The following is a 25,737-nucleotide window of genomic DNA, read 5'->3' as shown; positions in this document are numbered from 1 at the left end:
TGCATGGAATACTGATATACATATTAAATAATGTATGTATTTATATATCCAGACGCTACAAAAAAGTAACAGAAAAAACAAACAAAACTTTGTTACTTTGTTCTGAAAAAGGCCTTAGGCTTCAATGTACAAGAAACAGTTATGAGTCCTATTTTCTTTAAATTATTTTTAAAACCCCAATGCCTAAGCCACACCATGGATCACTAAAATTGGAATTATTTGTGGATGTCCTAGTTGTATTACCAGTCAACTCTGTCTCAGTCTCTTCACCTATAAAATGGTATGACAGTTGCAGTCATCATCACCATCATCATCATTATCCTCATCATCTTCAACTTCATATCCCAGAGTGGATGAAGGATCTTAATGTTTAATAAATGGTAAAACCATTAGATGATGAAAAGGCTTTTGTGAATAAGCTCTGTTTTTCTCTATAAAATAAAATTTTACTGTAATTAAAATATCCACTGTAAAATCAGAGACAGGTTTGTGAATTAATTTGAACATCTGGCGGCAATGGTCCTAGGAAATCAGATGATTTCATGTGTTATGTTTATAAATTATCCATGGAAGGAAAGCTCCCAGCTTGAGTTCTTTGATAATGACACTAATTTATCATTTCTATTTAGTGCAAACTATTCATAAACTATCAATTAAATATTTATGCATTTTAATATTTTATAATTAGGAAAGCTTGAATAATGAAGACATTAGCAATACTTGTTCTGGGACTTGTCATCTTTGATGCTGCTGTGACTGCCCCAACTCTAGAGTCCATCAACTATGACTCAGAAACCTATGATGCCACCTTAGAAGACCTGGATAATTTGTACAACTATGAAAACATACCTGTTGATCAAGTTGAGGTAATCGATCCTCCTACTGTTGAACCTTTTAAATGTATGGGATGAGGAATGACTGCGGTCTGTTCTCTTCAAATAGATGCTTGGTTTTTTTAATAAGTAGAAAGATTTTTTGTTAATAATTTCATATTAACCTTTTCTCCAAAACATGTTCAATCTTTTGGAGGTTAATACCGGAACAGTCTTTTGCTTTTTTTTTTTTTTTTTTTTTTGATACAGAGTCTCACTCTGTTTCCCAGGCTGGAGTGCAGTGGTGCAATCTCGGCTCACTGCAACCTCCACCTCCCGGGTTCAAGCAATTTTCCTGCCTCAGCCTCCCAAGTATCTGGGACTACAGGCGCATGCCACCACATGAAGCTAATTTTTGTATTTGTAGTAGAGATGGGGTTTCACCATGTTGGCCAGGATGGTCTTGATCTCTTGACCTCATGATCCACCCCCCTCAGCTTCCCGAAGTGCTGGAATTACAGGCGTGAGCCACTGTGCCTGGCCAATCTTTTTCTTTTTTAAAGTTCATGTTATTTCCTTCAAATTTTATTGCCAAATTGAACATAAAGATGCATTTCTGTGAAGTTAGAACAGAGAAAATTAGAAAAAGTTAATAAGCAAGGAAGAGAGTTAAATGGTATGCATGTAATGATGAGGAAAATTTGGGGTAAAGGAGAAAGATGTGAGATTGAAATAAACTAGAAGAAACTAGAAAAAAATAAAAATACAGAGAAAGAACAATAGTTTGGAACTCCATTGTAGCTCAAGAGTGAATGTGCTTCCCTAAATAACTGATTGTCTCTCCAGCAGTAAGGTAGAAATTGGCAAGGTTGTAGCCCATTCCATAAATTTGACATGACATGTTCCTAATTAAATACAAGGCTTTTAATATAACTAAAGGATACAGGTTAATTTTTATGAATCAGAAAGCAAACAGACCTTGAAATGCTGGAGTGTAACTAATGTGCAACACTGACAAAGACTAATTAGCTATAAATAAACAAAAAGAAAATTACTTCACCTTTAAAGGATCATAACATATTTTGGGCCGTCTTTAAAGTGCAAATCTTCTTAGAATAACTACTTTTCATAACCAAAGTTAGGAAATATTTAGATGAATTCATATATTTAACTTGTCTTGAACTTAGATATATCTTTACTAAGATACTAAAATTTTTCAATATTGTTTATGTTGCCTTATGAATACAACAGTCAGATTTTCACAATGTGATAGTTTTTAAAAATCTACTCCCCTCTCTCCCCTCTCTCTCTTTCTCTCTTACTTTCACTCTCACCCTCTTTTCACCCTCATTTCATCTTTCCCTCCCATTTTTCCTCTCTTTAATAAAGTTTAGGCTTAATAGCAGATCATTTTTCTTCTGCAAGTTTGATTGTGACTTTATTTTCTAAGTCTTTAATAATATTCACTGTTTGCTTTATTTCACTGTATGGATTCTGTTTGTTAACAGGATTTTCTGTTGAGAATTTATGGTTGTTAACACTGATCTTGCCCTACGTGACTTCTACAGCTCCAATGTGATGCATCAACGTAGAATATAAGATGAAAGTTTTTCAGTGGTTAACTCGTCTGCTTTGCTTCTTTTTTCATCTTGCATAAAAACACATTTGTTAAAAAAAAAAAAACCTTTAGTGCATTTCTGAATTTATCTATCAAGTTAAACATTTTAGTTCAAACTTATTTGTCATTTCCCCCCAAACTATTACAGAGGATCAAAGAGACTTGATGATTGCCATAAGTGAATCTTCTATTTTGAGTAGGTTTTGGGAATGGTTTCAAGGGTGCTGTTTATTCCTTTCACAAGACCAAATACACAGTAGGAAAAAAAAAGCTGTTTGGGATCATGGCTTCTCTAGGCAAAAATGAAAAAAAATGACTATATCTGCAGAACTCTTTTAACCCATTCCTTACCATCAGGATCATTTTCACTGCCCGTAAAGCTCTAGGCATTCTCATGAGGTTCAGACATTTTTCAGGACATCAAGAAATTTAAGCTAACAAACATATCTATATAAAGATGATTTAATATACAATATCTCCTTAGTATCTGTGTTTTCTGGAATAACAACTTCCTGTGAAATGCCAAATATAATGTGAAATACCAAATATAAAGCATTGCATCTTTACATACTCCAGCCTTTAACACCTACAAACAACTCTAACTTCACACAGCCCTTTCTGAGCAATTTTACTTCTAACCAAACTTAGAATCCTCAGTGACTGAGGGACCCAGAGAGCCAGAGAGCCACTAACAGTCCCTTGTGGTTGATTGAAATATATTAGTTATCCCTTTCTTAACATTCCTTGGTGATGAGCTAATCATCAGAAAAACCAGTTTGTAGGTAGATGGTATAGATATAGATATAAATAGGCATATACATATGCTATAATAACTATCATGCACTTAAAACCTGTAAATAGTTTTAAAAAATATTTATAGGGTAGATCTAGCAACAAGAAATCAACCAGCTCAGTCATCCATTACCTAAGAAACAAAGAAATACAAAAACTAAAACATATGATAAAGTAAATAAGATGACATGAGGAACAAAATTTAGAAGAACTTTAGCTCAGATATTAACAAATTAAAATGAATTGCTTTTCAAGCAAGTGAAAAAACAGTGCATAAGTTCTTATGGGGTGATGTGAAGTAAAGATGATAGATCCAGTCATGTGACTAGATTAACTAATAGAGTTACTCATGACATGAATTTCTTCATGCAGTCCTAGAAGTCCAGATTTCAGTGACTTGTGGTAAGCTTATTTATCTCATTTTTGTATATTAAGGTGAGTTGTTCCAACTGTTCTTAATTTCCTATGAAACATTCTGACTAAATACTACTAACATAACCCATATAGGGTACAGTTAAAGAAAAAAATCCATGGTAAATAAAACAATGGAAAATGGTAGGATGAAATTCTTCATATTTTTTTAAATCCCCAATGGCAAGGGTAGGTTTCTGCCTGTTTTAGCCTATAATTTATCTCATCTGTAGAACAGAAAACCTTTATCCTAAAATTATAAATGTATAGGATAACCGAACAATGCCTGTAACATATATGCCAGTTTCTTACAAATTATAAGACTTGGCATTTTGTACCAGTGTAATAGACCCTTGGTTTAGGCTTTGACAGATTAATTCTTAAGGCTTGTGATGTATACTGTAGGCAGAATTCTAAGATGTTCCCTAAAAGGCCCATTCCTAGTATGCCCATGCCCTCTACAATCCTTAATATTATGGACATTTGGGGATATCACTTCTATAATCGGGCTATGCTACATGGCACAGTTGAATTTCAGAAAGGGAGATTATCTAAAAGGGTCTGACCTAAACTGATGAGCTCTTTAAATCAGCATCTTGATGTCAGAGTCAAAATGTGAAGCATGAGAGAGATTCAAAGCAAAGTGAACTGTCTCTTGATGACTTAAAAGACAGAAAGACCAATTTGGCAAGGAATGTAGAAGGCCTGTAAATGGTGAGAGAAACTGATGGCCAGTAAGCATATGTGGTCCTCAGGCCTATAGACACAAGCAACTCTGAACTCTGCATGAGACCACAGGCCTGGTCATCACCTTGACTTTGACCTTGTGAGACCCTTCGAAGAGAAGCCAGTCAGGTCAGGCCTGAACTTCTGACCTACAGAAACTGTAGGCTAAAAAACTGGGTATGGGTTTACTAAGTTTACAACAATTTGTTGTGCAGCAGTAAAAAAAAATAAAATAAAACAAGATGGAACAACTTAAAAGTTGTTTATCTGAAAATCAAATTTGAATTATTCCACTGTAAGTGTTGCATTTGTGAGTCTGGTGATTTAGGTGGTCAATAAGTCAAACTGCCCCCAAAACCCAGGGGAAGAATCTCAATTGAACTTTCTTGGTTTCTACTGATGGTGGTAGATTTGTTGGCTCCTGAGTTGTTGAGAAAGGGTCATTAAATTATATGTGTTTGAAAATTGTATTCAGTAATATAATTCTAAACTGATGATTTGTGTGATTTCTTATGATCTAGACTATCTATGATCCACTGTTTTCTATATTAGAAGCAAGTTTTAGACCCAACAATGCCATCAGAGTGCTATGTATTACCCAGTACGTAAATGTATTGGTGTGACATAAAATGGTTGCAGCTTTACTGCACTTTCATTTTACTCTAATGTTGTGAATAAGAATTGGTTATAGGCTATATGATCAAAAGGTAGACTTTTTGCTTTCTGATAAACTACAGCTAACCTTAAGTGAGCATTTATTATGTGCTAGGTACTGTTGTTGTCATATTACATATATTACCTCATTTATTTCTCACAACAAAAACTATAAATTACTATTGTTATTCCTATTGAATAGATGAGGATTTTCAGACAAAGAGCAGTTAGGTAAGTAACTTGACTAAGATTAAACAGTTAGTAATTATATATCATAATAGTGATGCTGTCTTCTCATATCACAGAATAATTTCCAAAAGGGTAATAAAAGACTGTTATTCTGCCCCCATTTTCTGTCAAGCTCTACATTGTTCTTTTAACTTGATATTTATTTTAGTTGAACTGAATGCCAAGTACTCCGCAACTCCTAAAAGGAAAAGAAAAGCCTTTTTCTATGGGTAATGTGAACTAGAGGTACCCTTTATAGATAACTGACTCTGTTATCTTATTCTTGTAAGAAAGAATGGTATGAGACTACTTCTAATTGTAAATATGCATTCTTCAACATATATCTAAGTTCTGGACTATAATTTTATATTTATCACATATTTACTAGTCTAGGAAAACGTTTTTCTATTTGCCTTAAAGGGTTCATCAGAAAACTGCATTGTTCAAAAGTTGATATTATTTGAGTGGTTTAAATTGAGATAGACTTTTTGATGAAGGTGGTTATTTGATGTCTCCATTTTCATGTTATAAAGTTATTGATATTTCATTTTGCTTAGGTTGGAGGGGGCTTCAACTTGTTTTCTAAGAACAACATGAGCCCTACCTATGAGTAAAGCATGTTTCCAGCAAAGTGCTTGGTAGCAATGTTAAGATTTATAGAGGCTCTATAGAAGGATGTCAGCATCCATTCCTCCAGTAAAATTTTCTCGGCTTCATCCAGATTAATAAACTCCTCCTCACCTGTACTACATTAATTAATGTAGCCTTATATAATTACTTTTACTTTTCCTGTACTATCCCTGTGTATTCAGTAAACACCAAGAAATGTTATACTACAAAGTGCTATAGAGCTGTTAATTGTATTTGCTGTACGATGACCTGGAGGGCATTTACAATGGCACTATGCAATGGGCTTTGTGGGGATGTGTAAGAAAAATTTCTCTCAGGTCTCAGTGTCAGAATGGGTTACAACTTCTAAAAACAGTTGCTTACTTTCGGGGTTCTGTATTGGTAACTGAGTGTGTTTGTCATTATGGCTTGCCTGCTCAGCAACCTGGGGCCCAATTTTTGTCTCAGTCTTCCCTGGTTTCATATAACTTTGCCTACCTTTATTTTCTTGTCACCTCAACTACGTATGTAGATTTTTTAAAAGTATTACCATATGTTGTTTTAAAACTGTCTCGTATCCTTTCTGGAATGATATGGTATATGCATCCATCAGTAAATAACAGTAGCAATGAATAAAGGAATATCAGTGAAAACTGGTCATAGAAAATTTCTTGCTTGAGAGATGCTTTCCTCGATATTACCCTCCAATGATCTTAAAATTGAGGCAAATTCTCCTCCAAGAACAGATAAAGTAGCCAGATTGTTTAAAATCATTCTTGTAAAGAAAGGCGCCATAAAGTATAGTAGTTACAGATGATGAATTCTTTAAAACTCTGGAAGATATTTCAAAGGGATGAAATTATATTTAGCAAAGTTGTAGGAATGGTAGAGAACTCAATAAAGACAGTTGTATTAATTAAAACTTGAGGAATTGTTTCTTTTTATTTGTCTTTATTATAGTATGGTGCAATGCAAACTAACCAAGCCTCAGCACCAAGCAAGATACCCCTGTGATAAACCTGCACATGTATCCCCTGAACTTGATAAAAATAAAATTTAAAAAAAAAGATAATAACTTTAGAATATATGTTGATGCTTTGTAACACCAGAAATTGCTTAAGGAGAATCAAGCTAATTCTGGACAACTTCCAGAAATCAAAGTACATTTTAGATAATGATATATAAAAAGTATCTTAACATTAGTTTTTGTAACTATAATAAATTGGTATAGGACTGCATTAATGTTAAAGGGTAATTAGTCTAGGAAATTGTCTCTGTATTTAGTGAACACAAAATACTTATATTAGCAATATTTATACTATTCTGGTGGCAAAAGATATGCAATACTTGTCATTATATTTAAAAATATATCCTACTGTGGCCAATTTATACAGTATATTTGAAAGTTTCATACATATGAAACTTTATGTTGGAAGAAGAAACTTTAACACAATCAGCCTGAATTAAATATCTTTTTCCAGAGTATGTGAAAAATAAAAGCTAATCTCTCTCTTTACTGAAGATGATTTGGAGGAAGGGAGGAAAGAATTTTGCTGACGAGATTTTAATATGGTTGTCTCATTGACTTTCCATAAGACTATTTTAAAAACAGTGTTAAACTATTTAATTCTCATCCTAAGCTATAGTATTTAAGAACCTTAAAAACTTAAGCAACAAAAAATATACAATCATGTAGACTCATTGGGAAAACAAATACTGATAGTCCTTGCCAGTGACTTCTTTATATTTGTATTATATATTATTTATGAGACCACAAACATAAGATAACTCAAATAACTAACCCTAGAAATAAGGTATTATTGTAACCATTAAATAAGGATAACTGCAGAACAGAATTTTGTCCAGAGTTTTCATCTAGTAAGTTTCTGAGTAAAATTTAATCCAGTCTTTTAATGCCAAAGGAGAGAGACCGTGGCCCTAAAAGCCCCCATTCTTTTTCTGCTTCTTCTGTTTAATCTTTACTTCTTTGAGCTGTGCCCAATATTGAGGTTTCTTTTCTCTGAAATTAAGTGATTTGATTATTAAGAATCAGAAAAACAACCATTTTCAAGTGATTACAATTAACACAATATTTCTGTTAAGCTGTCAAAGTGTTTAAAGGGGCAAGAGGTAATATGATCCTTCTGAACTGAAAGATGCTTTGTCAGGAATATGAGGATTGAGCAAGCTTTGCCAAATACATTTCTTCCTCATCTATTTTCAAGATAAAATAGAAAGTAAGATACAGCTTCATTGCCAGGTATTCATGGTTACGGTCTTTTAGATAATTAATGTAGATCACGGAAACAAATGTGAGCACCAGGCTCATGTTTAAAGCAGAATTCCACTGTGCTTAACGTGTCTACATGTCAGTATGTTAAACCCATAAAAATACATCTTTAGTAACTCAGGCCAAACAGTGCAGGGCCTTTTAAAGCTTTTGGAAGTCAATGGTTGCCATAGCGGTAATACAGAGGAGTTGCTTCAAGATTAATTTATTCAACCGTGTAGAACAAATTGAGAGATAGTTAAATTCAAAATTTAATTTCGTTTAATGAAAACCTTAATTCTGTGCTTGAGTAAAAGTCCAAATATTCTGGATTTCAAATGCATTTTTTTTTAAAAAACAAAACAAGGAAGATCAGTCATTTAAATATTATCAGCTGAATATTATCTGCTCTAGGTCTGGGCTTTCTCATTAGTAATTGACTGGTGCAATGGGTATTCTAAATTAAGTGAATAAATAGGTACAAATATTTTCTTTCCAATTTGGCTCTGCTTGAGCACATAACCATTAACACACACACTATAAAGAATAATGGGAGAAACCACTGGCGTTGGGTGTTGCTCATTTCTACACCCATTTCCTCACTGGGAGGCAGCCTTGTCATAATGCTGAATAACACAGGGCTTAAAGTCAGACTTCTAGATGTAAGTGCCAGGTCTGTCACACAAACTGTGTAAGCTCGGGCAAGTCATACAACCTCTCTGGGCCTCAGTTTTCTATTTAGAATATACCTTTTGAGGATTAAGTAAGATAAACATGTTAGCTGTTTAATATAGAGGCTGGTACGTAGCAAATGTTTAATAAATGCAACTAACTTTACCATTGGATCACTCACTCAATTAAAAGCCACAGAAGCTTATGTACTGATGATCACAGATGCGTTAAAGGAAGGGATGGGATTTGGGCTATGATGAAGGCTAACTCCCATTGTGCTTGGGTTCACATTAGATCCACTTACCAATCTTTTGCTGAGAGTCAAGAACTGGGGAAGGCAAATTAGACCAAATCTCTTCCTGTGCCTTGACAGTCTCAGGCTAGTAGTCTTACAGTTTCAGTACAATAGAGGAAGTTTAAAAAGATACATATAAGATATATGTATACAAGATCTATAGCTATCTATTGGAATGTAAGTTTTTATGAGTTCACTCACAAAACGCATATGCTGAGAAATTATGTTATTGAATCTGTCATTAGTTTTAAACCTGGCAGCTAATCTGAGATATAAAGTATTTACTTGTTTATCCAACACCTTTTCTTAACAGTATTTAAGTTTACTTACATGAATAAATGCTATAATGTACACACAAATTAACATACAAAGATGAAAACATAAATCTTAGTACAATAACTTTATCTCAAAATATTATATATGTATTATAAGTATATAATTTTCTATATTACCTGCTATATCATACCTTGTATTATATATATTACTGATCATGTGTTTGAGGCGACAAATACAAACTAAGAAAGTGAGACAAAGAAAAAATAATAGTTGGGAACATAATACAAAGCCAGGAGTTGGGTAGATATATCAAAATTCCCACCTTTTTGTATTAAACTCATAGAGATACATAAAAATAGTAAAGTTTTTCTGGGTAGTAATGCTAAGTTTTAGGGGACCTCTATACTTGCTCCCATTATGTCCTATCTAAATTCAGGATCAGGTGAGAAAGAGAAATGGGATTCACACAAAAATAGAGCTCAAAATGTTCTATTTTGTATTGATAAAGGCGAGGTGTACCCCCTGAATTTAATGCATTACTTCAGTGTGAAGCAAGTAAGAGCTCCCTAATACAAAACTCCAGAAATAAACTATGCCATCAGTCACAGGCAGTGCTGGCCAGCCACAAGCCTCAGTACAGAATCTACCCCTGTAAATCTTTTTTCATGGAGGGGCAAAATGAAATGTATGCAATTGACAGTCAGTTCTCCCCAAAAGGAAAAGGGAACCACCTGGTACCAGTTCCTTCTCTCAATCATCAATTACCTTAGGAGTGAGAAAAGGGATCAACAGAGGATCTAAGAAGACTTTTGATTGTTCCTGGAGAGAGTCATAAGATGGAAAACATCTTGGTTTAGCCTCATCCAGATGTTGGTCAGTTTATGTCCTTTGACTCTGGTCTGTAATCTATGTACTCAAACACAATTTGGAGAAATGCCCCACCAAGAGTTAAATTATGACACCACATTTGACTAATATTAGAGCTCTTCTTCTCTAAATGTGGTCCCTGAACTGGCAGCATCAGCATCACCTGGGAGCTAGTCACGAATGCAAATACTCGAGTCCCACTCCAGACCTAAGGAATCAGAAGCTATATGGAAGGAGTTCAGTGAACAAGCCAGATCATTCTGATGAGCCTATGATTTAAGAAGAATTGAACTCGGAAAATTCTCCCTAATATAATGTTCCTTCTCTCAGAGTAACATTTGAGATCTTTCTGTTTTCTGGCACAGTCTGTAAATATGCAATGGTGGCAGAATCAGTCGTCCAGTCTTACCTGAAGTTTCTCTTTCTTTCTGAAAACTTGAAGGCTTTGAGTTCCCCTTTTTGTGCTAAGACCTGTCTTTCTGGCACCTGATGCTGCATTGCATAGGTGGTCTGTCCTAAGACAGACTCTCTAGTGAGCAAGTATTTTCAGCCAGAGGGTTCTCCAGCCTGGATGTTATATGCCCAGTGGCTTCACCCTTTCCTCCTGCTATGGATTTCAAGAAGTGTACCTCTCAGAGAGTTTTCTCCATTCCCCATGCTTTTGTCACCTGAAGCAGGAATTTCTAATCCCCTGGCTGTGCAGTTCTTAACAAGCTATGAAGCCTGTCAGGAACCAGGCCACACAGCAGGAGGTGAGCGGCAGGTCAGCCAGCATTACCGCCTGAGCTCCACCTCCTGTCAGATCAGCAGTGGCATTAGATTCTCATAGGAATGCAAATACTATTGTGAACTGCGCATTCAGGGGATCTGAGTTGCCTGTTCTTACGAGAATCTAATGTCTGATGATCTGAGGTGGAACAGTTTCATCCTGAAACCATCCCCAGTGGATAAACTGTCTTCCACAAAACCAGTCCCTGGCACCAGAAAGGTTGGGGACAGCTGATCTGAAGAATCAACCTCAGCATATTTTTGAACTGAAGTTGCTATTGATATTTTTGAAGTCTATGCCCCCCGGGAACCTAGTAAAAAACAATCCCTTTACCACATTCTCCTCAAGACTTTGTTCAATAGTTCAATGTTCTAGAACTTAGTTAGTGTTTCTGTCTCCTACATCCTAGTCTGCGTCATAAGTCACTTCTCTGGTGCAGTGATTCTCAACCTTGGTCACATATTTGAATCAGCTCTAGAGCTTTTAAAAATCCCGATGCCTAATCCATACCTAGGACTACTGAAATTGGAATGATTTGTGGATGAGACCCAGGTTTGGTGTTTGACTTTCCTCATCTATACTTTCAGTATCACATAAAGTTGTTTCAAAAAAATTAATACACTTCTTAATTTTATCTCTTTACTTCTCTAGTACTGTGTTCTTTGGAAAAAGAGCCTTCTTTTTTAGTTAATTTTTATTTTCTTTCTGTTCCACACCTTCGTTTTCTGGCATAGTCCTCTACATTCTGTAAATCAGTAACTTATGAATCTGCTAAAAGTAACACTGTCCAAAACATTTTGGAAATCCTCAAATTCCTGAGTTGGATATTTTTAATTGGATGTGTTGTCCCATCAGACTAATTTCTAAGCCAGAATTGGGACTTCACTTGTTATTGTCCTCCCTAGCCCTCCATTAATACACCTAAGCTTCCCTGGATTTTCCCTAATTCCACATTTCTCATTCTCCCTCTTAGGGCAAATTCTAGTAAACCCTGTCTTGAGTTTTCCAGGGACAGAGAAACTTACCCTTTGTTGGTTAATGTGTACACATATAGGCATGAAAATCCCCTTGCTAATATTCAATGTGGGCTTTAAAGAGTTAAATAACATGTATGTAAATGTATATTATATGCTCCATTCCTTGACATGTTTGAGAAGAACAAAGAAATATATCTAAAAAATATTGAGACAGGATAAAATCTTTTTGTCAGTGTGTTCTCTCTAGAGTTATAATATCAAAACTCTGATTAAAAACATAAAATTGAAAGAAATTAAATCTAGGCCATTTAAGATAAAATAATTTATTCTACTATAACTACACTAATTCTGTAATGTATAAGAGGATAGAATGAACATTGAAGAGGATCAGTAAATTTTGGAAGTAGAGAGAAAAAAAGAAGATCCCAGAGGCTAATGTTGTCAAGGCTAATAAATCACTATTCGGCAGTCGTCTTTTGGCAGGGTGTTTTTTTATCACGCTAACAACTGCAAAAACTTATGAGAGTTAACACATTTAAAGAGTTTGATCCCTTGGAAAAGAGTTCTTCTTTTGCCTCATGTTATTATGGAGCTGATTTATCCAGAGTCCTTTGTACTGGTTCTATGGTCATCAACAATCTTTTGACTATAATTAGCTTCCCAGGTGGGACTACCTACAGAGAATGTGGTGGCACTAAGAGGATGAAGGTTAGCCGTCAGGTTTAATGTGGTCTTTGAACTTGTTTAAGATAATTTTGCCCCAAGAGATAAAGTCAGGTTTCTAAGTTTGTAAAATTTGCAAGAATTTGCCAGTGATACTGGACAGTAATAAAAAATTAACATGTAACGATTATCCCTTTCAAAGGCAGTTGGTGGTTAGCTGGTCCTCTCTGGGATATCCTCTGTAAATACACACTTTTTTTCTTATATGAAATGTCTATAGTTACCCTGTGATAATATATGCATCATTATTATCATCATTGTCATTATGTATAAATAGTAGTTTTATTCAAAAAAGTTCTACAAATCAAAAGGCATGGATTTATGCCTCAATAAAGGCTGTGTTAGAAGAAACAATTTGCTTTGTGTTACACTGAGAAAGATTGAAACTGAATAAAAAATACTAAATTACTCCATCAAAAATAAAGAGCTAGAGTTTTGAAGGTTCCAAATATCTTGGTTTTCAGTCCAACTTCTTTGTTTTCAATTACTGTGACTGACTCGCTCCCCTCCTCCCATCCTCATGAGATTACTGATTTCAGCCTACATTAAATTGTCTAAATTGTCTTTCTGGCATCCTTACATAGGGAACTAGGGCAATAAGGGGGAAGGGAATATGAACTGACTTTGCTGTTAGATAATGTGTCTAAAGTGTTTGCCAAAGTTCCCTACCAATATTATTTGGAGACATTTAATTAGAACTAGATGACACATTTTAAAAACTTACTAAGTTTCTGGAGCCTAAGGAGACAATGGTGAATGGAGTCTTGAATAAACTGGGATGAAGCTGAAGTAGAAACTCTTTCTGGTGACTAAAAATGGAATATTGCCATTTTCTGACAATAAGAAAAGGAAATAAGAAGAGAAGTATGTGAGCAAAGAAAAAAATACTAAAGTCCCCAAAGAGACAAAGACTAGAGGGTATGATTAAATGAAACTTTAAAATCAGCTCTTGTTTCTTTGGCATGGAATTTTTCACTTAAACATTGCAATGTGTACAAATAAGCATTATCTTTTAGAGATATGAATCTGTGAAAACTAACTATACATTGGGATAGATTTTTAAAAAAAGCATGTGCATGTTCTAAACTTGATATCCTAGCAAGTCAATACCAAATATAATGATTTTATGATATTTGGTGTAACAAAAAGGCCATTAACTATTTTGATATTTGACTTGCAAATATTCATTCATTACATAACTTTATTAATTTTCACTTCAGTTAGTAAAATACTGAGATTAAACAATAAATAAATGGAAATAATGGTGAATTTACACAAATTTGGTGATATTATATGTCAGTAAGTGCTACAACAAATAAGATCTAAGAACAGTTGTTTATAAAAAAGAAATCAGAGGATAAAGAGACAAAAATATGCTTTTATTTCTTCTAATGTCAATGATATGTACTAGATAAATAAACCTATAATTAGTCATCCCTTAAAATTGACAAGTATGAAAACTTCTATTTAACATCCATATAGGAGGTTTGTAAACTACAATCAGTGTTTGTTATAATTTTTCTTACTTTTATGAGAAGTAAGTATTGTGTCAGACTGAAACTTTAACCTATGTCTACATGATGGGTGAGACAATTCCATATATTCACCTGTTTCATTTTCCTTCTGGGCATTCAGATAAAACACATTGTTTACTTTTTCTGATTCTATGTTGGCTCATGTGGCTAGTTCTCTTCCCTTAATCTGTCAATGCACAGACAATACCAGTGGACCTTGAAGTCTGAAGCTGAAAATGGTGAAGTCCTAGCAAGAAAGAAATTTGGATCTCTGAGTAATTACGTAGAGGAATGTCATAAACTTGTTTACCTGCATTAGAGAGTCATATCAGCAAGACAGAATATTTTATTGTGCTAAACCACTGGGATTTTGGGCTAGTTTGTTACAGCTACTAATGTAACTTGCCATAATATAGACATTTTCAACTTTTGCTTTATTATCCATTTCCCAGTTGTATAAAGGGAGAAATTTTTAGCATTTTTATAGATGATTTAAGCAGAAATATACGTGGCTGAGTATACAATTTATGCTAGTTATATTCATAATTGCAGAATATTTCATCTGGCCCATGATGAGGTCCAATTAAACCTTTCTTCTCCATGTCGGATATAATCTCTTTAGTGGACTGAATTGTTTGTTTTCAACAAATTCAATATTTCCCTCCTCCAAACAGTGCTGACCATAATAACAAACCATTCTTCTCTGAACCCAGTTTTTCTAGGCTGCCTCCTTAGCTTACTTTCTTTTCTTTAGCTATATCATCATCACTAATCAGCTAGAGTCGAGAATAAAGAAGCTGCTCCTAATGGCTTCAGAAGAATCATTTCCTCTTGTTGGGCATTTTTAATATCACTTTTCTATGATGAGAAAAACTGAAAGTAACTTTAATTGCTTGGCATGGGGACTTTAATGTGACTATCTCTGGCCTTAGGTGTATCTACACTAAAATATGCCTTGTTTTTCCTATTCTAATAGGAACAATGGTATCCTCATAAATATCAATGAATCAATAAGGATCTCAGTGTATACATGTTTTTACTTTCTTCAGGGATTTCCTGGACTCTCTTTATTTACCATTTGCACATACAGGCAAAGGAAAGATTAATAAAACATTATCCTTCCCTGACTAAATTGGGGTTTTGAGTCAAAATTGTAAGGAGTATGATTGAGATAAAGAGGCTATAGAAAAAGAAAAGATAAACCTAGGTGTGAAGACTGGTTAACTGATCACTTAAGAGTTAATATGTACTCAGGTAAGGCTATTACACTGTACACATTTAGGAAGCACCATTCACATAGAACACCACATAGATAGTGCTTCTCAGAGTTGTGCAATGGAGTGGTTCTACCACTAGATGTATAATTTTTCCATCTTTCCTTCAAATATAGAGCATATGTAGCTAAAATTCTTGGCTCAGCAATAGATTCAAAGCTAGTTTCATCTAAAGAAGTTGAAGCACATCTTCTTTAGTTTCCTTTCATAATATGTTAACACATATAATGAATGTCTGTAGGCAGACATGGAGATATCTGAGCCATAACTAATTATTTTCATACTTGCTCTCGCTATGAGATAAATAAGAAAGACACATGAAATGTGGCTTAACAATCAAAGGCAGGTTTATTTTAGAGAAATAAACCTGAGAGGGGCTTCTGACCAATTTTGGTCAGGAGTATTCTCGCTCACAGACTAAGAGTATATATTGGTTTTAGGGTGACGGGGCCCATCGCAATCTTGGAATGTTTCTGCGTAGGGGAAAAGTTTATGATGGGGTTGGAATGTCTCTGGGTGGAGGGGAGGTTATCTTGGGGCTGACATCTTTCTGGCTGGAGGGGAGGTTATCTCGGGGCTAGCTTGTCTGTGGTCAGGGAGGGGTTTGGAATGTTTCTGGCTGGAGATGTTATTTGTGGTTTATGGTTATGCTGACCTTCGCCATTAGGTTGATGCCCTTTGAATTTAGGCAGTTTTTGATCAAGGTAAATTTTAAAATGGCAGTGCTTGTCCAAGGTGGTGATAATCCTGCTCTGTCACTCTCATGCAACTTTAACCATGTTATAATATTTTCTTACTCTTATACACAAAACGATCATTTAATGTATCAAAAATTGCCATGATTTACCTGTACTGATTCAATTGTATTTTTCAGAAGGCCTAATAATTGCTAGGCATACTGGAGTAGCAGCTGGGAGTATAATGGGGAAAAAAAAGAAATATGTAGAATTTATCCTCACGGGGAGAGAGAGATTAATCAAACACCCACAGATACAATATAAAAATCTGTATCAGCTAGTTTTTGCTGTGTAACAATCAATTCCAAATTTTGGTTACTTAAAACAACAATTTATTTAGCTTACAATTCTGTAGTTCAGATATATGGGCTCTGATGTGCTGCTGGTTCGCACTGGGTTGACTCACACTGAGTATATGCTAGGTTGGTACACTGCTGGCTGGACTAGCTTGGCCTCAGTTGAAGTGGCTTTCCTCTCCACCATGTGCTCTCTCATCTTCCAACAGGCTGGCCCAAGCTTGTTTATATGGTTATTAAACAGGGTTCATAGAGGACAAATGAAAGTTTGCAACGTTTCTGGACAACTATCCTCAAAATTAACATGAAATCAGCATATTCTGTTGACTAAACCAAATTAGGGGGCCATTCTAAATTCAGAAATCAAAGATAAGGAATTAGGCTCTAAATTGTGATTACAGGAACTGGAAAGTCATATTGCAAAGGGACATGGATCCAAGGAAGGGAGTAACTGCAACAATTTAAAGAATTGGACACAAATGCAATAGTTGATGTGCCAACAAGAAGTACACAATGCTCTGGGAACAACCAAACATATTTGTCTAAGTCAAGTAGATCACAAAAAATTTTCCTGAGGAAGTGACCCTTGTTCTGAATATGAAGAATACATAAACAGTTGATTAGAAAAGCTGGAGAGAGAAGGGATTTCCAGGCAGAAGACCTAGTGCACACAAATGTTCTACAGGTGAAGGAACATTGAGAGCATAAGAAATTAAAGGTGGCCAGTGTAGCTTAATCAGATAGCAGAAGAGCTCAACTGGTGAGATGGAAGATGATAACACTTAGAAGGGTGAAACTGTCCTATAAGTCAAAAGATTTTGAATTTATCCTAATAATGATAACAACCACTTCTGGGTCACTTACTATATACCTGTCATTATTCTAAATGTTTTATATATATTAGATTTTAATCCTAAAATCATCTGTACTATTTATCCCAGGGTTTTGCAAATAAAAAAAACTGAGGGACACGGTATTGGGAACAGTCCCCCAAATCTGACCATAAACTGACCCCAAAACTGGCCATAAACAAAATCCCTGCAGCACTGTGACATGTTTGTGATGGCCATGATGCCTACGCTGCAGGTTGTGTGTTTACTGGAATGAGGGCAAGAAACACCTGGCCCACTGAGGGTGGAAAACCATTTAAAGGCATTCCTAAACCACAAACAATGGCATGAGCAATTTGTGCCTTAAGTACATGTTCCTGCTGCAGATAACTAACCAGAGCCCATCCCTTTGTTTTGGTCCATCCCTGTGTTTCCTGTAAGGAATACTTTCAGTTAATCTATAATCTATAGAAATAATGCTTGTCACTGGTTTGCTGTCAATAAATATGTGGGTAAATCTCTGTTTGAGTCTGTCAGCTCTGAAGGTTGTGAGTTCCCTGATTTCCCATTCCACATTCTATATTTCTGTGTGTGTGTCTTTAATTCCTCTAGCGCTGCTGGGTTAGGGTCTCCATGACTGAGCTCAGCACAAGGTCTCAGCACAAGGAGGTAAAGTAACTTGTCCAAGTCTCACAATGAGGCTAGATTCAAACTCACCTAGTCCAAATCCTTCCTTTTAACCAATTTGTAATAGTGTTTCTGCAAGGCCATTATTCTTGTGGTTATTATGAACAAAGTTTAAAAAAAATTGAAGAATTTTAAACAACTTTCATCTTGTTAAGAGTTCATTTTCCACTAATCATCAAAACATGCAAATCAAAACCACAATGAGATATCACCTCATACCTCTTAGTGTGTCCGGAGTTAGTTCCTTCCAGTGGGTTCTTGGTCTGGCTGACTTCAAAAATGAAGCCACAGACCTTTGCAGTGAGTGTTACAGCTCTCAAAGGTGGCATGGGTCCAAAGAGTGAGCAGCAGCAAGGTTTACTGTGAAGAGCAAAAGAACAAAGCTTCCACAGGTGGAAGGGGACCCGAGTGGACTGCCCTTCCTGGTTGGGGGTGGCCAGCTTTAATTCCTTTATTTGTCCCCATTCACGTCCTGCTGATTGGTCCATTTTACAGAGTGCTGATTGGACCGTTTTACTGAGTGCTGATTGGTCCACTTTACAGAGCACTGATTGGTCTATTTTACAAACCTCTAGCTAGCCACAGAGCCCTGACTAGTGCATTTTTACAGAGAACTGATTGGTGCATTTTACAATCCTCTTATAAGACAAAAAAGTTCTCCAAGTCCTCACTCAACCCAGGAAGTCCAGCTGGCTTTTCCTCTCAATCCCCACTCTAAACAGGATACCCCAACTGCTGTCAGAAATTGGGCAAGGACCACTGTAGCTACTTCCTGCTGGAAAGGGGCAAAGAAGGGGCCCTGCAGTGGCAGTGTGCTTAAGAGGGGAATTCTCTAGACCAGCCAAAGGGTTGGTCCAGGGGTCCTCAGTAGAAATTGTTAGTTGAGCTCATTTGGGGTTCCATTTGTAAGACTATCTGTAGCATGATGGCATTGATCCTGGAGGAAACAAATTTGACACAGATGTTAAAAACACAGGGCCTGGAGGCAAGTAATAGCAACATGGCTGTTACGGGACCTAGAAAGGGGAGAAGCAATGTTGCCCAACTCCAGAGATTGGTGTAAGAGTTTGAAAGGCATTGTCTGATTTCAGAAGTATTTTCCTGTAAACACTGGGTGACATCTCATACCATCCCTGACTGGTTAGTGTAAAAGCAACAGTCTTCTCAAGAAGGTACAAAGTCCTCCTTTCTCAGCACTGAGGAGGTCTAGGCCTCAGCAGTTCTGGAGAGTCACTGCTGCCAAAGAGTCTATTTGGGATTGTAGAGTAAGGATAGATTTTGTTATTTCTTGCAAACTGTATGAGAAATCCGTTGAGAGTGTGTGCTAGTAGGATAATATATGTTTCACTGTTAACTTCTAGCAAACTTTACTTCTGTTGAAAACCTTGTAAGTTTGGGATTTCAATTATTCTTTGCTATTAATAAGACCTCATTCAGTCCATATTAACTGAGAATTGGTATAGATGGCTCCTTCCTGATTCTGTAAGTACGTTAAGGTTTGGCTGAGTGCAAACAGCTCACACGTTTGAGCAGACCAATTATTAGGCAATTTTCCTAACTCTGCTTCTGCAAGAGTTTCCTTATCACTTACTGAATACCCATTGTGTCTTTTCTCCTTAATTGCCTGGGAGGAACCATTTATTGTCCTATCCTGAAGGGAGTTCCTCCTAGATCTGGTCGGACTTTTGTATGGTAATTAATTAAGATTTAGATCCCCTATTAGGAAACCTGCTAGGTTAAGGACTTTTGATAGGAAAACTACAGGTTGTCAGTGGCCTCAGTGCTTTCGGGTTATGCCGTTGTTTACACTGACAACAAGGTGGTATTGGAGTGTTATAGGATTATGGAGAAGACCTATAATTATCAATTATAGATTTTAAATTTACCCTGACTTTTAAAGGAATAGGGTACACTGTTTTTTCTTTACTATTTCTCTCTTTTTCTTTCTCTTTGACTTTCTGTTTCTTTCTCTCTTTGACTCCTTCTTTGTCGCTGTCTCTTCCTCTCTCTCTTTCCTTCTCTTTGGCTTTCTGTCCCTGTCTCTTCCCCTCTCTCTTTGACTTTCTGTCTTTCACCATCCCCCCTTCTCTCTTTGACTTTCTGTCTCTCTTTCTTCTCTACTGGTCTTTCCCTGCCTCTGCCAGCCACTTATGCTGCTGTTCTTCCCTATCCTTCCTCTTTTTGATGGCTTCAGCATCCTCTTTGGGTTTTTGCACTGTGTGAAATAACTCCATGATTTCCTTGTGGTATTTAATGTGGGTTCCTCCAGAGGTTAGGAACTCCCTTTGTTTCCACATTGCAGCATGGACATGTAGGTTTAGATAAGCATACTTGCTATCTGTATACACATTTATTCTTTTTCCCTTTCCCAGTTCTAAGGCTTGGGTAAGTGCCACTAGTTCTGCTAAGTGGGTGCTGGTCCCTGGGGAAAGAGGCCTACTTTCAACTGTTACATCACTAACTGTGGCATAACCTGACCTTTGTATCCCATTAATGAACAAATGAACTTTGAAGTCCACAAATGAACTTCCATTGGTATATAGGTTAAGGACAGGATTAGCTGAGCGGACTTCTAAGAGATCCTCTAGTAAGTCTGGACTATAATTTGTTTGATAATGGTAGTCATGATGGATTGGTTCCCCATCCTCTGGGAGAAAAGTGGCAGGGTTGGGGGCTGCACACATGCATATCTGAAGCACTGGTCCCTCAAGGAGTAGCACCTCATATCTAAGCAGGCAGTTGTCTGATAGCCATAAACTTCCTTTGGCACCTAGTATGCCATTTGCATCATGAGTAGTACAGACACTGAGATCATTTCCTTGTATTATTTTGATAGCCTCTGATACTAAGGCGGCCACCACCACAAACACCCATAAACAGTGAGGCCAGCCTTTGGCTACTACATCAATTTCCTTACTTAGGTATGCCACTGGTAGTGGGGTTGTCCCATGAGTCTGAGTAAGGACTCCAAGAGCTATTCCTTATCTCTCTGTGAAGTATAAAGAGAAGTTTGGTCCTGTGGGAAGGCTTAAGGCTGGAGCTTGTACTAGAGCCTGCTTTAAGGTTTTGAAGGCTGTTTCTGCCTCTGGTTCCCATTCTACTAAATAAGTATTTGCCCTCTTGGTCTCCTTGATTAGAGTAGAGAGGGGCCTGGCTATCTCGCTGTATCCAGGGATCCACAGTCGGCAAAAGTTGGTGATTCCAAGGAACCCTCACAACAGTGTTAATGTCTTAGGGCAAGGATAAGCCAGTATAAGCTGTATTAATTCCTTGCTGAGGGTCCTGGTTCCTCTGGCTAAGTTTAGGCCAAGATATTTGCCTTGTGGTAGGCAGAGTAGGGCTTTTGATTTAGATGCCTTGTACCTTTGATTACCTAGACAGTTTAAGAGATCTAGAGTAGACTGCTGGCGTGAGACTTCCAAACTGGTAGCCAAAAGTAAATCATCCACGTGCTGAAGGACCAGAGTGCCTGGACTTGAGAAGTGGCCTAGATCTTGGGCCAGTGCCTGACCAAACAGGTGAGGGCTATCCCTAAACCCTTGGGGCAAAACCATCCATGTAAGTTGGGATGTGTGGTCTGTGGGATCCTCAAAGGCAAAGAGAAACTGGGAGTCAGATGGCAGGGGAATGCAGAAGAAGGCATCCTTGAGGTCCAGAACAGTGAACCATTATGCTTCCTCTGGTATTTGAGAGCAGAGTATAGGGGTTGGGTACAACTGGATATAGAGGAATTACTGGCTCATTGATGAGTCTAAGATCTTGCACTAGTCTACATTGACCATTTGGTTTTTGTACTCCTAGAATTGGAGTTTTGCAGGGATTGCTGCATTTTCTTACTAAGCCTTGAACTTTTAAATGTCTAACAATATCCTGTAATCCTTTATGAGCTTCAGGCCTTAAGGGATATTGCTTTTGATAAGAAAAGTGGTGGGGTCTTTTAGCCTGATTTGGACTGGGCAGGCATTTTTTGCCCTTCTGAATTGTCCTTCCAAAGACCACACTTCAGGGTTGATTCCCTCCTCAAGTAGGGGACAACAAATGGGCAACTTGTTCCCCATATTCATATAGATAATAGCTTCAGCTTTGGCTAATATGTCCCTCCCTAATAAGGGTGTGGGACTTTCAGGCATAACAAGAAAAGCATGTGAAAAGAGTAAAGTCTCCCAATTACAACTGAGGAGGTGGGAGAAATACCTGGTTACAGGCTGTCCCAGGATTCCTCAGATGGTAATGGACCTTGAGGACAGCTGTCTGGGACAGGAGATTAACACTGAGAAAGCCACACCAGTGTCCAGGAGGAAGTCATTTTCCTGGCATTCAATGGTTAAACTTGCCCGGGGCTTGGTGAGTGTGATGACGTGAGCTGGCGCTTGCCCCAGGGACCCTCAGTCCTGTTGTTGGATCATCTGGCTAGGGTCTTCTGGCCCAGAGAACCTTTGTCCTCTGGGGCAATGTGTCTTCCAGTGATTGCCTCGGCATAATGGACATGGGCGAGGGGGCAGCTTGTTTCTCATTGGACAATGTTTTTTAAAGTGTCCTTGCAAATCACAGAGATAACAAGCCCTACCTGGTGATTGGCCTGCTCCATTTTCTGTCCTCTGAACCACCAAGGTTTGTTTGTCTGAGGGCCATGACTAAGGCTGCAACCTTTCTCTGATCTTGCTTTTCCTTTTCAGCCTGTTCCTCTTGGTCCCTATTATAGAACACCAAGGTTGCCAGGTTTAATAATGCCTCCAGATCTTGTTCAGGGCCCAAGGTTCACTTTTGGAGCTTTCTCCTGATATCCGTGGCTGATTGGGTAATAAACTTATCTTTTAGGATCAATTGACCCTCGAGGGAGTCAGGTGACAGGGGAGTATCTTTTCTTAAGGTCTCGCATAGTCGCTTGAGGAAGGCAGAAGCATTTTCTTACTTTCCCTGAGTTATGGTGAACATCATTGAACAATTCATGGGCTTTTTCCTAATTCTCCTTAGTCCTTCTAGAACACAGGTCAGCAGATGTTTACGACTCCAGTCCCCATGATCTGAGTCGAGGTCCCAGTGGGTATCCATACTGGGGACGGCTTGTTGACCAGTAGGGAATTTGTCCCTTTCCAGGTATCTCCAAACTCTCAGGCTGCAGCCAAAGCCACATTCGTTTCAATAAAGGCCAGGGTTTGATCTAACAATAGCATGATATCTCTCCAAGTGAAGTTGAAGGTTTGCCCTAGACTCTGTAGGACATCTATATACCTATGAGGATCATCTGAAAACGTATCCAGGTCTACTTTGATCTGCTTTAAATCAGAGAGGGAGAAGGGGACATGTACCTGGGTTGGGCCAAATTTCCCTCCCCCTACAGCTTGAAGGGGACGTAACTGATAGCCCGGGTTTTTTTTTTTTTTTTTTTTTTTTGTGGTCTCTTGGAGATTTCTTTGCTTGTTTCCTTCTGGGCGTGGGAAATTACAGGAGGCTTATCATTAATAGGAAGAGGAGCTGTAGGAAGGATAGAATATGGGGGTAAGCTGAGAGGTCCTCCTGTGAGATGTAAATTGCAAGCTTTGCATAGTTGCATATTCTCCTTTAATGAAAATAAAGATTGAATATAAGGTATTTCACTCCATTTGCCTTCTGTCTTACAGAAAAGGTCAAGCTGCAGGATAGTATTAAAATTTATACTTCCCTCAGGTGGCCATTTTTCCCCATCAGAGAGAGAATATTGGGGCCAGGTCATAGTGCAGAAAAAAATGAGCCACCTCCTTTTCAGAGTTTGTGGGTCAAATTGGTCTCAATAGCTTGGGATGCATTTTAAGGGTGAGCCTGTTGATGCCTGAATGTTTTCCATTTGAAAGACAAAACTGCCTACAGTTTTGCTTTGTTTGTCCCCCGCACCCTGGCTGCCCAAGAACCTACAACAGTCCCTGGACCCTGCTGATCAGAATAGTCATGCTCACCGACACAGCAGCAGAAACACTACTTTTCCTCTTAGACCACAAAGAGGATCAAAGAAGGCTGGATTTAGTGGTCCTTACCAATGCATTCTCAAAAACCTGTTAGAGTCCTAAGCGTTTTCCTGTTAGTATTGGGACCTTACCCCTGTCCTATAAAGATGTTATGCCCCAAAAATGAAGTGGAGGGCCATAACCTGAGGTAGGGAAGGGATCTCCAGGGTTGGAAGAGTGATGCCTTTTATCCTCACTTCTCATCATATGAATAGGAAGGATATCATTTCTGGGGCTCTCCATATCTTAGCTTCAGGAACAGCTTTTGTTAGGTCTGCTTGTCTGAAGAGGGATCCTAAAATTCTAGATAGTAACACCCACAATGGGGCTTTGGGCAAAAATTTTGTCTTTCTGATTAGTGAGTCTGGGTGCCTAAAGAAAGGAACAGAGTCCCGAAATTTATACTAGAAATCATTCTTACAGGAAAAACTAGAAAAGCACTAGAGACAGGGAGTGGTTTTTAGAAGCAGGACTAGCCTCAGAGAAGAGAGGTGAGAGGAAGTTTATCTGACAGGCATTAGGACCCAGGAGCCAAGGGTCAGGATAGATAGGATAGATGGGTGAGTCTTGCTTGGGGGACATGACTTTGAGAGTTCCACTCATGGCTGCAGGGTCAACCAACGTTTTTATTTTATTTTTTTAATTATACTTTATGTTCTAGGGTACATGTGCACAACGTGCAGGTTCATTACATATGTATACATGTGTCATGTTGGTGTGCTGCACCCATTAACTCATCATTTACATTAGGTATATCTCCTAATGCTATCCCACCCCTTCCCCCCACCTCCTAACACGCCCCGGTGTGTGATGTTCCCCTTCCTGTGTCCAAGTGTTCTCATTGTTCAGTTCCCACCTAAGAGTGAGAACATGCGGTGTTTGGTTTTCTGTTCTTGCAATAGTTTGCTGAGAATGATGGTTTCCAGCTGCATCCGTGTCCCTACAAAGGACATGGCTGCATAGTATTCCATGATGTATATGTGCCACATTTTCTTAATCCAGTCTGTCATTGAACATTTGGGTTGGTTCCAAGTCTTTGCTATTGTGAATAGTGCTGCAATAAACATATGTGTGCATGTGTGTTTATAGCAGCATGACTTATAATCCTTTGGGTATATACCCAGTAGTGGGATGGCTGGGTCAAATGGTATTTCTAGTTCTAGATCCTTGAGGAATCGCTGCACTGTCTTCCACAATGGTTGAACTAGTTTACAGTCCCACCAACAGTGTAAAAGTGTTCCTCTTTCTCCACATCCTCTCCAGCACCTGTTGTTTCCTTACTTTTTAATGATCACCATTCTAACTGGTGTGAGATGGTATCTCATTGTGGTTTTGATTTGCATTTCTCTGATGACTAGTGATGATGAGCACTTTTCCTGTGTCTGTTGGCTGCATAAATGTCTTCTTTTGAGAAGTATCTGTTCATATCCTTTGTCCACTTTTTGATGGGGTTGTTTGTTTTTTTCTTGTAAATTTGTTTGAGTTATTTGTATGTTCTGGATATTAGCCCTTTGTCAGATGAGTAGATGGCAAAAAAATTTTTCTCATTCTGTAGGCTGCCTGTTCACTCTGATGGTAGTTTCTTTTGCTGTGCAGAAGCTCTTTAGTTTAATTAGATCCCATTTGTCTAGTTTGGCTTTTGTTGCCATTGCTTTTGGTGTTTTAGACATGAAGTCCTTGCCCATGCCTATGTCCTGAATGGTATTACTTAGGTTTTCTT

At 37.6% G+C, this 25,737-nt stretch overlaps 1 protein-coding gene across 1 annotated transcript in view; it reads left to right on the top strand.

Annotated features, from left to right (window-relative positions):
• Window positions 1-501: 501 nt before the first annotated feature.
• Window positions 502-25,737, top strand: part of EPYC (epiphycan) — a 50,440-nt gene continuing 25,204 nt past the window's right edge. Inside the window, exon 1 of the mRNA XM_031650658.1 lies at window positions 502-866. Coding sequence (XP_031506518.1) covers window positions 702-866 — 165 coding nt within the window. The 5' untranslated portion in view covers window positions 502-701. The remainder of the gene's footprint in view (window positions 867-25,737) is intronic.

This window comes from Papio anubis, chromosome 9 (assembly GCF_008728515.1).
Source record: "Papio anubis isolate 15944 chromosome 9, Panubis1.0, whole genome shotgun sequence".
Classification (NCBI taxonomy): domain Eukaryota; kingdom Metazoa; phylum Chordata; class Mammalia; order Primates; family Cercopithecidae; genus Papio; species Papio anubis.
Note: the sequence above shows the minus strand (reverse complement) of the source record. Positions and strands in the feature narration are given on the sequence as shown.